Below are 17,787 nucleotides of genomic sequence, written 5' to 3'. Positions count from 1 at the left end.
CAATCCCTAACGTTCTGTGATTCTGTGAGTGCACATAAACCTGACCCCTGTCTGCTGTCCATTATCCTTATCCTCCCCAGGCATCCACAGTCACTGGATAATACTGTTAGAGAGCACATCCCTGTCTGTTCTATTTAATATTTTTTTCTGGACCTGAATTCATTTATTACATTTTTGGAAGTGCTGATTCTGACTGTTTCCACAAATACCTTTGGCCACAGATTTCAGGAGTACAATAACCTCTGTATAAACTGCTAGTTTCAGTGAGGGCTTCCTAATATTGTAGGGCTAATGAAAGCAGTTCTGTTATCACCCTGCTCACTGCTTTTCTGATAATTGTGCAGTGATATCATATTTTTGCATCTGGTTTCCTCCTTCTTTCTATCATCAATGAGTTTTTTTTGCTTTCATTGCAGTAAAAAAATTGACAAACAAACTTCCAGATCTGTTCAGCAAGATTGAGAGTATCAACCAACAGCTGATGCCAATAAGCAACATCTCTGAGAACGTAAATCGCATAAGAGAGCTGATTCAGCAAGCAAGAGATGCTGCAAATAAGGTCTGTCCTGAGCACTGCGATCATGCTTATCCTCAGTGGTTTGGACTCACAGCAGTACTTTTGTTCCTCTTTCTAAATAATTTTGTTAAAATGCATGTTGAAGATCAGACATAAATTTAATTTAGCAGCACCACTCAGCACTTAAACTGTGGCGATGGGAAGCATAATAATTTGTACATAAAAATGAGTGAATGAAATAGCATCCTGCTCCATTCTCCTCCCATAGGGTTTTTTTTCCAGGGTATCTCTGCAATACTGATTTGTACAACAGCCTCTTGCCTTCCAAGATACATTGTGGTGGCTTTGGCAGCAGGGGTAGAGTCAGCTCTGCAGCTTAGAGGCAGGGCTCTTCACCCATGCGTGGCCAGTGGACCACTGGCACTGGCAAAGAAGCTGTGTAGCCCTGTGCTCCCACATGTCCAGCTACCCCAAGATGTTAGGAGTCAGCTACTGGCATCTTCTGCCCCTTCTCCATTTAAGCAACTGCTGTTGTTGCTCAAGAGATAGCGTAGTCTCAGATCCCTGAGAAGCATCCCTCAGCTCATCACAAATAACCTACAGTTGCAATGAATAAGAGGTATCTGTGACTACAGTGTAAATAGCTATAATAGGATGTGTTTTTAATAGTATGAGAAATGCCTTATGACTTCTGGCAGACAGTCCAGTCAGCTAAGTGAAGCATCAGGATAAGCGTGTAGACATCTAAATAATGCATGGGCTTGCTCTTTAGAGCTGCAGGTCACATCCTTCTCTGTCTGTGTATTGAAGGTAACTATTACTTGTCAGAGGCGCGGTAAGGGTTGATTAATTGATGTCCGGAGTATAAAAGTGCTGTGCTAAGTGATAAGTATTGATAATACAGAATCCTGCATTGTCTAGTCTGTTTTCTAATTATATTGTTTGGTAGGATTAGAGTCCAAACCTGTAGTAACTGATGGGTGTAACATGACTAGGATATGTAATAGGTTACTTTGCAATTAAACACAACAGTGAAATAACTACGAGTAGTAGCAATAGATAATTATAATGTACTGAATTTCGTTTTTCTTAACAGGTCGCTATTCCCATGAGGTTCAATGGCAGCTCCGGTGTAGAGGTTCGACCTCCAAGCAACCTTGAAGATCTGAAAGGTTATACTTCACTTTCTTTCTTTCTCCAAAGACCTCAGAGAAGATTAGATGCCCCCCAGAGGGCATCAAATAAGTTTGTCCTGTACCTGGGTAATAAAGATGTAAGTATATTTTGAGATTTAATCTGATTGTTAGAAAAGAAAACATGCTTTGAGAAACAGATGGGAGATTATTTATTTTTACTAAAGTTGATAGCTACTGTTGACCCATTTTGTTATAACTGCCATTATGTGGTGGCAGAAGTGTTTTGTGAAGAACAGTTCATTCCTCCACCAGCAAAGTAACTTGTTGGGTGACTGCTTTGCCCTTTGATGTTTGCTCCTTTGGAAGTTACTTCTTAGTCATGGATACTATCATACAATCTTGTCAGAAGTGTCAGGTTCTGCAGCAGTCAGCACAAACTCCAGCCTTAGAGCTTTGAATCTTACCACAGTGTAAGTCACTGAGGTTTCCGCTGTTGGTTTTTAAAAAAGTGATAATTTCAGTTTTAAAATTCAGTCCCCCAGCCCTTCGTTTCTTTTTCTTCTGAATATGCAGAATAGCACAGACCTTCTTGTGCATTCAGGTTTGCTCAACCACCATCAAACATTTTAAAAATTGCCTGTATGTGGTTCCTAACTATGTATTTTCAAGTCTTGTTATCTGACAGTAACTGTATCTGTGGTGAGTCTTGTGCATACACAGAAAGCTGTTTAAAGGTTTGTTCCACACTGGATTTCACCTTTTAACCCCTGAATATCTGACCAGGATATCTCTTGACAGCATTTTAATTCTTACTTGTGAAATGTGGTATGTTGGAGAAATAAAATGTGAAATGTTTGGGAAAATGACTGCATCCAATCCCCTCGGTAGGAACCATTGTCCTTGACTGTGTGCTATTCCACACATCTTTTTTGTATCACAGATGTTGAGTCTAATTTTTACTAAAGGTGTCATGTTTTTATTACCTTAACTGAGAGGTGTTACAAATGTGCAGATTGTTCTAGCTACTAGTATTATAAAAATAAAAAGCTGCATGTGATTCTTAAATTAATTTGTAACTATATTCTTTGAATTGGTGCAAGACATTAGTCATTGAATCAGTGCAACATGTTACGATTACAATTTTTTTCTTCCCAGAACTGATAAACGTAACAGTTCTCATAATTAGGTGGGTGGATTTCGTATGACTCATGCACAGTATGATTATGTCTCTGAGGTAATGCTGTTGTATTTTACCTTCATTAACATTAATCATTTATTAATGATTATTTGCTTTGCTATTCTTAGGCTTCCAAGGACTATATTGGTATGGCTCTGAAAGACAGTCACCTCACTTGTGTCTATAACCTGGGAGACGGTGATGTAGAAATAGATGTGCAGCCATTTGTGACTCAAAGTGAAACTGAGGAAGCCATTATGGATCAAGTTAAATTTGAAAGGTATAAGATACACAGTGCACAGTGCTCAGCAGTCTTTTTCAAAACCTGTTAAGAACATCTTTCATTAGTGTGATGTGATATTTTGCCTGTCTGTTTTCGTTTTAGGATTTACCAGTATGCAAAGCTGAATTACATCAAAGCAGCGACATCAACTTCTCCAGAGCATGGAAGCCCTTTGACTGCAAGCAGTGGAGGCAGTGATACTCTCCTAAATCTTGATCCCAGCACTGTTGTCTTTTATGTTGGAGGATACCCACCAGATTTTAGGGTACAAAACGTTGCTTAGTCTTTTAAAGAGCTGTCCGCCTTAATTGTTCTGTTGTTGTTACAAGTAAATACTGAACTAGCAGTCTTTCAGAGGCTGCATATAAGTTTACTGATGTTGGTAGGAATATACAGGATTCAGGGAGCTTCCTACAGAAGCTGCCTGGCTCATAGTATGCTAGCACTCAAAGAAATGAGGATGATGGTATTTCATCTGCTGAGGCTAGCATGAAACCTGTCCAGCCCTGCAAAGTACTATTCCCAGTCCATCCATATGACTCCACTTTAAATTGTGCTGCAGTACTCCTGGGGTGGTATCAGATGGTTTAGATATTATATACAAAGATATAATAACTTTATGATTTTAGAATGTCATATTCTGTTTCTCATTAATATTTGCAGTAAGTCTTTATAGCTACATGTCAGTGTAAAATTTTGTCAGCTGATGTTGATGCAATGTTTTTGATGACACTATTTTGCAGCCTCCACGTAAGCTAGACTATCCTCACTATGAAGGCTGCATTGAATTAGACAGCCTAAATGAACATATTATCAGCCTTTACAACTTCAAGAGGACGTTTAATCTCAATACCACTCAAGTGCAACCCTGCAGAAGGTATGATGATGTAAACACAGAGGTGTTTCACAGTTCTGTGGTTTTATCATTATGAATACTTATCTTTTCACATCCAGAAGAATAATGTGGTGGTTTTCCCCTAACTCTTGGTCATTACTACATTTCTTAGAGAAAATTTTCAGTGTTGGCACTATTCACATCTATGGTAAACTCAGCCTGCTGGGCAACTATTTAAATGTTAATTCATGGACTGTTGTATTCAGCTCCTTTATAAAGCAAGTATTGCATTAAGTGCAAAAAAAGTAATTTCCTCTTTAAAGACAACATGCAAATCTAATAGAAGCCAGTGGAAGGTTTTCTCTTTACTTGGGTTAGATCAGAATTTAGCGCCATTAGTGGCCCAGTACCAAATGCTTTAACTTAAACTTTTTAAAAACTATAATGAGAGTAAGTCCATGTGATAATAGTTCTTGCTGTCATATATTCATATCTGTGACATTGAATTATTACAGGTATAAAGAAGAAACTGACCAAAGCTATTTTGAAGGGACTGGTTATGCCAGTGTCATGTTGAAAGAATCAAATACCCACAGTCGAGTACGCTACGAGCAGACGATTGAGACTACTGCTGACGAAGGCATTGTGTTTTTTGCAGCAAATGGGGTAATTTTTGTCCGTATGGCAGATTAGCAGATTCTGATGTGTGTTTACTGTTATATAGTTTAGTTTTAGGTAGTCCTGCAAGGAGCAGGGAGTCCGACTCAATGATCTGTATGAGTCCCTTCCGATCTGAGCTATTCTGTGATTCTATAATGGCTGCTGAATACTCAGTTTGTCAAGGCTGAGACTAAAATAATTCCAAGCAGCTCCTCCATTAGCCCATGCAGAGAATTCAGAACTGCAGGCAGACAAGGCAGATACTGAAATCCTCCAAAAGTGGAAGTGCACTCTTCCTAGATCTAGATATGGGTGGTAACTGAGTAAGGAAGAATTTAGAATGTGACATGGTGACTTATACCTGTAAAGGGGCCCAACGCAGCAATGATGTTGCTTACCTAATTATATTATAGGCATGTTTGCAATCACTTTAACATGTTCTGGATAATTTCTCAATGCTGTAAAAAGTCAGTAGACATCCTGAAATTACAAAAAGTCTTCAAGAGATTTGAAGATTCCATCTGGAGCTGATACCAGATCTGTTTATAGCAATTTAAAGTAATTACTGTTGATTATTTTAAGTTTTAGTCTGCTTTGTGTTATCTTTTCCCCCAAAAGCTTTATTGAAGCAACTAGATAGCTTCATTTAAATTATATTAAATTGCGCTGGTTTTGATTTTGTTGTTGTTTTTTTTCTGCAGGATCAGTTCATCAGTGTGCTCATTAAAGATGGTCATACAGTTTTTAGATACAAAGTTGGCTCTGAGCCTCCAAAAGAAATAGAAACTAATGCAACTGTAAATGATGGAACATATAAGCAAGTACGTCATTTCATACAATCAAGTAATCATTATTTGTAAAAATACACATTAGCTGAAACTAAACATCTTGTTTTAAAGTTTAGTTGTAAAGTTTTCCTTTTGTGTTGGGGAGATCAAGCTGTTGGGGATTGGTTTGGACATGTGAAAATCAATCTTTCTACTGTTGTGCTTTCCTGCAAGTTCAGCTTTAACAGAAAAGCCATCAAAGAAAAAAACTCTTTGACAGAGCATTGCTTTATTTGGAGAGAGACGTCTGCATTCCAAATATTAACATCATTTTAATCTTTAGTGTTTTTTACCACCTAAGGGTTTATTTCTTCAGGCCAGGCTGATCTTCAGAGACATTACCGTTCTGTAGTCTTTTTGTTGTTGCTTGTTTACTTAGCTTGAGTCCAGCTGTTTTGTAGCACTGCTACAGTGAAATCTTACAGACATTGTTAAAACCTTTGATTGTCATGTTGTTTCATTCTCCCTTTTCCCCTTTCTACACCTCCAACCAAATAGCGTAGGTCACAGAGTTTGCTGGAAGTAGTCTTTAGGCCGTACTGGGTCAAATTACTTCCAGCCAGCTGACTGGCCCGGTCTTTGTTTCAGGCAGCAGCTCCTAAATCTTCAACTGCAAATAGAAGGCAACATCTGAATGTTAGGTGAGGTGTATTTTTAGAGCAGTCTTCCTGAGGAACAGAAACTCTCACCTTGTGTTTGCATAGTAGAGCATGTTCCTTAGGCATTTGCTTTGGCTAAATGCCTAAATTTTGCACAGTATCTTTGAACTACTGCAATTATTCTGGATTTAAGTCACTAGGAAACAAAAGGAAGGGAAAAAAATTAAAACATTGTGTCCTGCTCTGTGGGAGTACTTTTAACTTGCTAAATGATTTTTGTTTCTAGTAAGTGAAGTAATTCTCATTATTCACCTATTTCAGATTCATTTGGTGCTTGCCCGAAGTAAGAATACTGTTCATGTCAGTCCTGATATTAAAGCCAACATAAATGTCTTCCTTTTCACTAAGTATTATCTAGGTGGGATTCCGCCTTCTCTACGGGAACAGTGAGTAACTATAAAAAGACTGTAATACACAAGCTTTGGAGGGAAACTCCATCTAAACTCTTTCCTTAGGTAATTTCTTTCACACACTGTATTGGGCATCTTATGTGATATAAAAATAACCAGTGTATAATACATGATCATAATCTGTGATTTTTGGCTGATGATGGGATCTTTGCTGGACTGTATCCTGAAGATTGGGTTTGATCAGCATGAAGTGTGTGTGCAAGAAAGATTGCTCTGGTTCTGTTTTTCTATTTTTTTATATCATCAGCATTTACAGGCTACTGTACTGGTGTGTGCTTTGAAATACCAGGCTACTAAACTCTTTTTCCTTCCAATCCCTGAAACCAGCTTTAATATATCCACACCTCCATTCCGGGGCTGCATGAAGAATGTGAAAAACCCTAACACAGCATCTGTTATTTTTGACGAGACTGTTGGTGTCAGCAAGAAATGTTCAGATGACTGGAAGGTAACTAATACAGTTCCTTAAAAACTTCTGCTGGAGTTCACAGAGTCTGCTTTGTCTATAAATCCTGGACCACTATGTTTTACTTAGGTCAAAAATTATATTTGGTTATTATGTGATGGTAATAAAAGAACTTGGGCTTGGTATGAAGGTGTGGAAGAAAGGAGACTCCACTCTTACTGTGATAACTTGCTCCAGCACATAGTCCACCCTCTTAATTAATACTGTGTATAATTAAGAATTCGTATTTGCCATGTAAACTTGTTGGTTTCCAGTTGCTGCTACTGATTAGGCCAGAATACTTAGCTATTTAATACTACTCGGGGTCTTTTTCTCACCAGCATGCTTAAGCTTCCTAACTAAGTAACTTCTCAACCTTTTTTCTTGAAAGAGCTAAGCAGACTTTACTTCCACCAAAGTCTCATTGTAAGACTATTGCTCCACTTGTCTGATTGTTTTATAGTTATTTTCTGTGCATCTTTGCGTTTTGCCATGTTCTTTATAAAATGGGACAATGTGACATTTCAGTACTGGCTTAACTGCTGCTGCATGGTGAGATGAAAACTACCCTTCTGATTCTACCTACTGTTACTTACATGGTGCATGATCCTATTTACCCTTTTTACTATGGCATGGCACTGGAGGTTTGTGCTCATTTGCTTTTCTTTTGTGGCATCTAAACTTTTCACAGAGCAATTTCTTTGCAGGCCATTTCCCTATGCAGAGGGTCTGACCTTCGCTCTCTTTATCTGTATAACTTCTCATGTATTAAAATGTGTTGTGTTCAAAAAGGTCCAGGTATATTCTGTCCTATGATTCATACAGTTTCAGTTATGTAGCTCATCTGCACAGCTCCGTACTTATGAACCATTCCTCCAGCTGGTCACTTTTGTGTCCCCAAATGTGAAAACTTTCAAAGCCATCATGTCAATGCAAAGAATATCTAGAGACCAACAGCTTATTGCACTCAGCAAGCGTCATCTCCCTTTAGTTTCTCAGATCATAGTTAATGCTGGTAGAACCAATTCAGTCTGTTCTGTACTGAAATAATTGTACTTGCAGTTTGCCTTGTGCTTTGTTTTGACTGGCATTGGTTGCAATTATGTTGAGTAGGGTACTTGTTGTCCCATGTTACCATTTCTTCTGATTAAAAAGAGATACTGAAAGCATTGTTTTCTCTCTTTCAGCTCATCAGATCTGCAGATTTCTCCAAGAAGGGAACACTGAGCCTGAGTGCAGCGGGTTTTCCATTTCCCAAGGATTTCCAAGTTGGCTTTGGCTTTCAGACCATGGCGTCAACAGGAACACTCTTAAATTACAATCTATGGGTATGAAACATGTTCAACTTAGAATATGTGATTGATTTTGTTTCTGGATCAGCCATGTCTGTTTGTGACTGTGTCAGTTTGGCATCAGTTTGTGTCATAAGTCTCATGTAGATTCTTGTATTTTAAGGCAAAAAATGGCTATTATAATAATCTTTTGAGCATGGCATCATGCTTGTCATAGGCCAGAGAAACTCATCTTGGCCATTTCCTCACCCAGCCAACAAGTAGTTCAATGAGTGACCTTTGAACTTGAACCTTCTGCTGAGCAGCTCATGGACCCTAACACCACCATCCTAGTAAGAAAACTGTCGCTTAACACAGTTGCCTGGAAATTTTCTCTGGAAAAACTGGCATTTTGCCCACACAGAAATGTAACCATGATCAAATATGCAGAGAAAAGGAGTTGGTTTGGCCTGTGTTCCCTCAGAAAGCAGGGAAGTTCAAGCAGAACTCCATTTTTGCTGGCTGGAGGAGTTAAGAAGTGAGCTCACACCAGGCAGTTAAGAAGTGGAGAACTGAATCCTCTGCTTTTGGTAAAAATAATTTAAACAAGTATTTTAAGTAACTGGTTGGTATTCAGAGTGCAGAGGTATTTTAAAGCAGGAACTATGCTAATTGTGCAGAACTGGGCATAATATCTGGTACTAGATAACTGAGAAATGCAATTTTAGAGTGAGAAGATTTATTTCCCACAAAAGATCGTTGAGAATTGTATTAATGACAATATCAAGGAGAACTAAAGGCATTTGCATTTACCTGATTGTTTTATGGGATTCTTTTATAGCCTAATATTCTTACCATCTTTCTGAGACCTGGCATCATAACTGCAAAAATGGGAGAGAAAGAAATGGAACTCAAAAAGAAATACGAAGATGGGTCAATACATTATGTGACAGTAATAAAAACAGACGACAGGTGAGACCAGTTCTTTTATGTTGTGGTTGGAGAAAGAAGATAAAAATTTTGTGTGACTCACTTTTTGGATACATAGCTAAAAATGGCCCCTGCTAGCAAAGGGTACTGAAATAATGGAGCAAAAGGAGATTCTTGGTCTATGGATGTGCATGTCGGTACCTGTGATGTTTCAGCTGTACATCACTATGCATGTCTTTTATGGACTGTGTGAGTTTTGACTGCTCGTCAAGCTGGAGCTTTGGAGCTCTTCCCCATCCTATAGCCTTTACATATGTCACTGTAATAAATATGGTTAAAGGCCCAGGGAAGAAGCTAATATAGTGTTTTCTCAGTAATAATCTGTTACGGAGATATCAGTAGAGACAATTTACTGAAAAGTTCCTAAATCATATTGATTTCTGTTGAACACATTAAATGACATAAGTATTAGTTAAAGTGGAAAGCTTTTAATGACTGGCTATAACTTTGGGTAATTATATTATCTGTACTAGCATTTGCTAACATGTCAAGTGCACAAAGGATGAAATCCTGTCTCATAGTTGTCAGTGAGAGTTTCTTAATGAATTTCAGTTGAACCAGGATTTCACTGTGCTAGCTTCAGCTCTTGCTTATATCTACTACTGAAAAGCAGAGCAGTTTCATAGCAGTCAATGTGCACATACTGAAAAAATCTCAGAAGTAAGCTAATAAAGCTCTGGCATAATTAAAATGTAACAAGAAAACACATCTGTCAAGTGCTGGTTTTTTATATATATATTTCATTTAGGTTCATAATTATTTATTTAGATTTTGTGCTTATTTTTATTCACTTTGTTTCAGAGTACGTCTGCTGGTTGATGATGAGTCAACAGTAGCATCAGTTGACTCTCCAAGAGCACGGGCATTAATCGAACCCATAAAATTTGGTGGAGATGATTTTGAAGGTTGCATCTCAAACATCTTTATAAAAAGGTATTTGGACTAGGAAGATTTTAGTTTCATGCGTTTTGGCCTGTTTTCCTTCTTTAATCAAAATAACTTTTTGCTAAGCTGTTGTTCTTCTACATGTGTGAAGCCTTCATGAATGCATAACTTTTCTGCCTCAAAATAATAATTTATTCAGGCAGATTATACATGGTATCAAGTTGTAAGTAGATCTACTGTTCAAATGTGATAGAATTTTGGTCTGAATCACACCTGGTTAGTAATCTTTTAATCAAAGAATGAACTCAGCATAGTGAATTGGAAGTATCCCAACAAGGCATCCAAAAAGATCTGCTAGATTCATCCTTATAGTTACACAGGTAGTGAAATGAGCAAAGCTTACTGGTAGAACCAAAACAGTTACACAAACAAATGAGAGCATATGTCTAAAAATCAAATGCCTGTTTTATGTTGTCTCTTTTCACATGTGTTTTTCTGATTATTAGAGACATCTTACAGGCAAAACTTAGGAGAAACATTAGACATAAATTTGCTCATTAAAGAAAAGTACTCCAGTACTCCCTGAGTCACAAGTGATGTCCCACTGGGCTTTCTTATAGCTAAGTTTTGATGAATGTTTATACATCTGTAGAGTTTACAAAAAATAGTGTATTTTGATTTGATTATCATAGAATCACAGAATGGTTTGTGCTGGAAGGGACCATTAAAGATCATCTAGTCCAACCTCCCTGCCACAGGCAGGGACATCTTTCACTAGATCAGGTTGCTCAAATTATATCTCAATTTAAAGCACTGCAAGACAGTGAAGTAACCTGTATTTAACGTCTCTATCAGAAATCAAATTTGGAAAATGGCTTTTAGTACATAAATAGATGGAGAATTAATATTGTAGCTAGTCTGATCAAGTGAATGGAGAACTGGATTGGAACTGAAGAAGTTCAGGTTCTGCTCCCAACTCTACCACTTTTCTCACAGAAAACCATGGGCAAGGAGCTTTGTTGCTTTTTCTAGTTGTAAAGTGTGTTTTCATTTACTGATTAGAGATACTGTATACAACTTATGAAAGAATAGTATTACTTAATATTGGTTTTTATACACACAAGAAATTGGTCTTTACAGTCTTTCTGATAATTTGGCTATAATATTAAAGCTACATATTATGTTGTGATAGACTCTTGACAGATGTCATTAGAACACCTTATTTAATTAAAGATTGTATCATCGAGTTAGCAGGACCTGATCTTGCCATTTTTTCTTGATCTGCCACTGGTTATGCATAATCAATAGCAAAGTTTTGTCTTCTGATCCAGAAATCTTTTTCAATCAAGGCTGCTCATTTTTTTTCACTTTTTTTCACTGTAAATATATTTTTTTTAATTGATGGCTTTTAGCAAAAGATACTTTTTTTTAGAAGAGATGAGTACAAAACAACAGAGTTTATTTCCATGGCCAAAAAGAAGCTAGCAAAACCAGGATAAATATGAATGCTTTTCACAGCATTGAACCTACGTTTTTCATTGAAAAATGAAAACTGGTAATTTAACATAAGGTAGCTGAGAAATCTGTTTTGTACAGAACACAGTTTTACAATAAGTTGTTGATTATGCTAAAGAAACTGAATACTGTATCACAGCACTTGCTGCTTTCATCACTCTAGGACAGGTCAGCTCCCTGAGGTCCAAAATCTCATTAATTATACTGCAAAGACTGGTGTGTCCCTCGGAGTTTGCCGGAAATATGAGAACCTTGAACCACTGCTGCTGAAAGAATTTAAATATCCTCTCAGGTTTAAGATGCTCAAGGTATGCTTATTTTTACTGTCATCTTCGCTCCATATTGATGCCAAACCTTTGTCTGCACAGCTGCGCTTTGTAGAACTGAGATTTAGAAGTTATTATTTTCCTTCCATCACACATCTGAACCAAGTTCTTTCTGTGTTGAAGTTCCATCCTAAACCCAGACCTGTCCAGAATGACAACAGCTTCTCTGTCAGTTAGAGAAGGTTGTTGACTGCCTCAGGTGGGAACTGATAGATTCATAGATTGAAATGTGGTTTTTTTTCCCATGTTCACACATAGTAAACGTTTCAATTCCGTCTTACAGGTACAGAATGACAAATACCTTGATTATTTGAAAGCTGCTAAAGTGCAAAACCAGCAAAACCACAATTTACCAAGTCAGTTAAATGATAACAGTGACGCGTATCTCTTTGGAAACACACCCAACAGTTTCATATCCTACATGTTTTCTCCACCGTCGTCCACAGACAGGTAATACAAATATTCTACTCCTAATACTTCAATTGTCAAAGCTGCTTGAATCTTTAAGTGTTAAAAGCTAAGATTTTCTTCTTGCTTGTGTCTTGGGGCATAGCAGAAGAGTGGTTCTAAAGGTTCAGGCATTTTTTTCTTTGTTAATATTTACCCAAAGTGAGTAGATTGACTTGGATTTGGTGGACAATTACAGTGCATATTGATGCCAAGTGCTAAGCCTGAATATGTCAACTTTCATTTGCGTTCAGAAATGCAGGCAATATAGAATGTGATTCCACCCAAAAGCTATTCTGCATTTCACAAATGGAGTTTCACTGGCATTTTTCTGGAGAGCAGAAAGAATACAACTAACAAAATAGAGCTATACGTGAATATGCTTACTTTCCACTACAGGTTACATTTCTCTGTAGACGTACGGACTCGGTCATCAAGAGGATTAATAGTTTTCATGGAGGAAGAGTCTGCGGACTCTTATATGGCTCTCCACATTTCAAAAGGATGTTTTGTCTTTTCACTTGGCTCTGGAGGAAGACGAATCAAAATCAAAACCAGTATTAAATACAATGATGGGCAATGGCACACTGTAAGTAGTATGGCACAGGAACTGTGGTGAAACCACAATTAGCATTCAGCAGGCACAACTTATTGAATATTTAAGTTAGTAGACGTTTGATTTTGGTCATCCAAAGTTAATTCTTATGCCTGAAAGTTCATGTGCTTGAGAGGTCTCTGTTATAAGAGAGCTTATAGAGCCTGAGGTCCCAGCATGTTCTTTTCAGTTTAAATATTTCAACAATATCATTTTTAAGTTACATGAAAAAAATCTGCGATGGCTTTCATTGGCCTTGAAGTTTTTCATGCTGTTATGTTTGCACCCTGCAAAGGTGGTCTTCAGCACAGATAGGAAGAATGCTCGCCTTGTTGTTGATGGCCTAAGGGCCCAGCACAGAAGATTAGCAACAAATTCTGCCATCAGCTTTAAGCCACCAGTCTATGTGGGAGGGCTGCCATCACTGAAAAGACAGGTAAATAATTGAGGCATCCACCTCCATACACTCCCCATGCTGCACTAATTACATGTGAAATTGTTAAGATGCAGGATTTCCATGTTGAAAAGCTTTGGGCGATATTTCCAAGCAGTGCATGAAGGACCATCTGTGACTTGAGATCTTTTTCCTCACCTGTTCACACAGTTCCCAGCTGGACACATATTTTCAATGTGCATTGCTGAGACACTGATGACAATCATGTACTATTTTAATTTATATTCTTTAAAAAATAGAAAAGGCCAAAGTTGCATTTTTTATTCCAGAAATACCCTCTTCCCACAGAATATTTACCTCAATGAACTAAAGGAATCCTTCTTACTAAGGAATTATGAGTGCAGAATTGCAAGCTGACGCATAGAAGGTTCCATGTGAACATAAGGAAAAGCTTTTTCACTGCGAGGGTGACAGAGCACTGAACAGGCTGCCCAGTGAGGTTGTGGAGTCTCCTTCTCTGGAGACATTCAAAACCTGCCTGGATGTGTTCCTGTGTGACCTGGCCTAGGTGATCCTGATCTGGCAGGGAGGTTGGACTGGATGATCTTTCGAGGTCCCTTCCAACTCCTAACATTCTGTGATTCTGTGAACTGGATTTTAAACTGAAATATGTGTGGTTTCTATTACTTTAAAAATTGGACAATTAATGATGCGGAGCATTTTATAATATCAGATTTAAATAAACAGCCTCGTAGAAAAGGAAGGGTGTACTTGAGATTTCACAATTCCTGTTGTATTTGTGTCTTTTTGACACATCATTGGGAGGTATCTGTTCTGCAAGCAGGAGTTATGTTAACTCAAAATCAACTGTTACTTTAATTTTTAAGCTCTTTTTTAAAATTTTGGAATACCTTTTCACTGCATCAGAATTGGGTTTTATGTGCCTTTAGTGCCAGTTGGCTCTCTACAGTCCAACAGTATGAAAGAACTAATGGGTATTCCTTATTCCCATCATGCTTTAGTATTCATGTTTTGAAATATGCTTCCAGAATATACCAATGAACAGTTTCAAGGGTTGCCTGAGGAATTTTAAGATGAACGGAAAAGTCATGAACGCACCTCAGCAAAACAATGGCGTACTTCCATGTTCGGATGTTCCCATGGAGACGGGGATTTATTTCTCTAATGAAGGAGGATATATCACCGTTGGTAAGATGCGTAGAGATTATGATATATGGAATTATGTCTTAAGTGTGTATGTGTAAGCATATTTAAATTTGTTTCTTACATGGTTTTCAATTATCTCTTCCTATGATCATTCCTCGACCCACTGTTTAATTCTCCACAGGTAATTTGCTGCTGGGCTTGGATTTTAGGATTATATTTACCATTCGACCAAGGACTTCAACAGGGATACTCCTCCATGCTGGAAGCAAGCAAGACAGCTACTTGACTATTTACATGGAAGGAGGAAAGGTAAATACAAGCTGTTTCCATTTCAGCTGTAATGCCCTCATTCAGCAGGGGGAATTCTGACCTTGAACTCTGGGCTTCTGTGTTACATTTGTCTGTAGGTGTAACAGTAAACAACTTCCTCAGAGTTGTTTAAAACCATCACATGGGAAATAAAATGTTTAATTTGTGTAACAAAGCACAAGCAGGTGCTTGTTCAAAATGTCATCATAAAGTCAGGCTGCAGGTGTCATGAGTGAATTACGAGTAGCCCAAAATTGTGTGAGAGGCCAGAGAAATGTATTGCAAGGATTCTCTCTGGAGATGCCAAGCATGTAGATGACTGCTTTGGGAAAGGAAAGGCTAGTAGGAGAGACCTTGTCTCAGAGAGGCAAGAATTGTCAATAGAATTAACATAATTCTGTAAGATGGACGGGGAGAGGCAAAGGTATTTATTTATGCTTGTAAAATCTGTCAGATATCCTCTTCTGGGATTCTCTTAGGGAAATTGACTTTCCTCTTGGAGATGATAATTTCTGAAACATGTATACAATGACTGTTGCTCTTAAACTAGGCGAAACCCAGCCATTGCAGGTTCAGTAAATTACCCAAACTACTGTATTATTCTGTTGCACTTTTCTTTGTCACGTTAACTTAAAAGATAACTCTTTACAGGTCATCGCTGCTGGAAATAGTGGTGCTGGAGAGTTCCAGACATCAGTCATACCTAAGCAACCTCTGTCTAATGGACAGTGGCATACTATTGCACGTACGTTTTATCATACCAGTTCTTCTGAAACTTCAAAAGGATGGTGGTTGGAATTTTAATAATCATTTTACTTCTGTTTATTCTGAGAATACTCTTTAGAACAATATAGGTGTTGTATTAATTCAAGGCTTTACGTAAGAGGGGAGTTTTGGGGCTATATTTAGTCCCAAAGTACCTAGATATATCAAACTGGATTTGAGTAAAAATCATAGAATCAAAGAATCACAGAATGTGTTGGGTTGGAAGGGACCTTTACAGATCATCTAGCCCAACCCTGCTGCAGTAAGTGGGGACATCTTTAACTAGATCAGGTTGCTCAGAGACCCATCAAACCTGGGGCTTGATATCTCCAGGGATGGGGCCTCCACTATATCTCCGGGCAACCCGAGGTTTTATTTTTTAAAATAAAATCTATTTTTGCTGTGATTTAAATTTCCAGACAGCTGTTATTTAAAAAGAGTACCATATCCTGTTGATTCTTTAATGTGGTTGAGAAAAAGTACTCATTTACCTGCTTCTTTGCAGTCTCTCAGAAGGAGAACAGAGTGCAGCTAGAGGTAGGCACACAGAGTAACTCTACCACTGGACTTCTGCGCTCTCCTCCTAGACGTGTGCATCAGCCACTCTACTTTGGCAACATTCCAGGTAATATTATTGCTGCTTATGTTTTCATGTATCTACTGCTTTTTGCCTTCTGATGCAAAGGTCCCATTCATGAATGCAGTCCTATATTATTCCCCCTCATTTGAAAGCCTTGTAGTAATTAATGTTCTTTAAAATCATTCTCATTTTATTCACTTGATCTGTCTACCTTGATTTTTGTAGCAAATCTGGACACACTGTGGCTTCCAGTTAAAGACCCATTCTTTGGCTGTCTTCGGAATATTAACATCAATGACAAACATGTCTCCACCAGGAGAGTTTCAGAGGTTCATGGTGTAGTGAGTTTGCACGGCTGTCCGGCAAAGTAAATTTGCTGTTAATGGTACTTGTACACACATCAGGTTGGGTCTGCTGAAGTAGCACGTGAATTTATTCAACATGGGTTCCCTTTTGCTGATCACCGTGTCGCCGTCATCAGGCTGGTTACTCAGAACAGCTGGTGAGCAAACGCATCCTCTGGATGTGGACTGCGCCAAAGCAAATTAAAAGTATTTGCTTTGCTAAACTCCCTTTTAAATGTTATTGATTTCCAAGGTAATCTGTTGTGGCTTTTGAAATATATGCAGAAACTACAATTGTATATACCCTACTGGGCCGAATTCTGCTCTCACCCACAACAGCATAGACTTGGGTAACACAATGTTTTAATTTTGGAAATGTGCCTTAATGCTGGTCATCTCGAGAGCAAATTTGATCCACTAATATAAAGAATTTTATAAAATATAAATCTCCTTGGATTGATGTTTATACAGAAATGTACATTAATGTTAAAAATAATAATAATATAAATGGAGTTTGAAGCACTTTAAGGAGTGAAACTCTGGGAGTTTGTTACAATGCTAGGAATTCTGGGGCCAAATAAATGCAGTATGTTCTTAAAACTTTCAGTTTTCTTGTTTGGTTATTTTAACCTGGTGTTTCTTCTTTGTACTTTTTACAGGCTGCTAAATCTTGCTTGCTTTATGCAAATATTTCTGCAGCTTTAAGAAGGTGATTTGCCTGAATGAGCAGGTGTCCATCATCTCTGCGTACTAGAATATAAAAACCTCAGAAAGAGAGTAATATTTCTTGTAATCTTCAGAGCAGGAGTGTCTCCTCCATAGGCTTTTTTTTCTGATTAAATCAAGACAAGTTATATAAGGAGCAGCAGTTGCACTTTACGTAACATGGATTGCAGGACTAAATGAGCAAAACTGTTTCTTCGACATTCAGATCTTACTTTGTGACCCATGGCGGAGGGGGGGACTCAGTTTGCTTTATTCTTCTGAAGACTGGTCTGAACTGGTTAGACTTGGCATGGCTTCTTCTTCCACGGTCATTCAGAAGCAGCATTTTGACAGTTTATTTTTTTTCCCCAATTCTCTGATGCGAACCCTCTTAAAACATTTTCTAAGGCTATTCCTAGGCGGGAGTAGACAGCGATGCGAACAAACCGTCCCTCCCACCCAATGCAATGTTTGCTCCCAGCTTCCACTGCCTTCTTGCTCAAGGTGCAGCAGCGTGTCCTCAGTGTGTGTGGAATGAGATGCTA

At 38.1% G+C, this 17,787-nt stretch overlaps 1 protein-coding gene across 1 annotated transcript; it reads left to right on the top strand.

The window, feature by feature from the left end:
• Positions 1 to 416: 416 nt before the first annotated feature.
• LOC104542409 (laminin subunit alpha-3-like) lies at positions 417 to 16,560 on the top strand (the record flags this gene model as incomplete). Its single annotated transcript, XM_010186705.1, has 21 exons — positions 417 to 559; positions 1,614 to 1,790; positions 2,959 to 3,110; positions 3,216 to 3,378; positions 3,857 to 3,990; positions 4,464 to 4,614; positions 5,310 to 5,429; positions 6,356 to 6,480; positions 6,832 to 6,952; positions 8,137 to 8,277; positions 9,062 to 9,192; positions 10,012 to 10,143; positions 11,774 to 11,918; positions 12,220 to 12,386; positions 12,783 to 12,972; positions 13,274 to 13,414; positions 14,422 to 14,581; positions 14,721 to 14,848; positions 15,500 to 15,593; positions 16,119 to 16,238; positions 16,419 to 16,560. Coding segments are annotated over 21 exons (2,977 nt in total), but the record flags the coding sequence as incomplete, so codon positions are not given.
• Positions 16,561 to 17,787: the final 1,227 nt, after the last annotated feature.

The sequence above is a fragment of the Mesitornis unicolor genome, unplaced genomic scaffold, assembly GCF_000695765.1.
Source record: "Mesitornis unicolor isolate BGI_N332 unplaced genomic scaffold, ASM69576v1 scaffold52626, whole genome shotgun sequence".
Classification (NCBI taxonomy): Eukaryota; Metazoa; Chordata; class Aves; order Mesitornithiformes; family Mesitornithidae; genus Mesitornis; species Mesitornis unicolor.
Note: the sequence above shows the minus strand (reverse complement) of the source record. Positions and strands in the feature narration are given on the sequence as shown.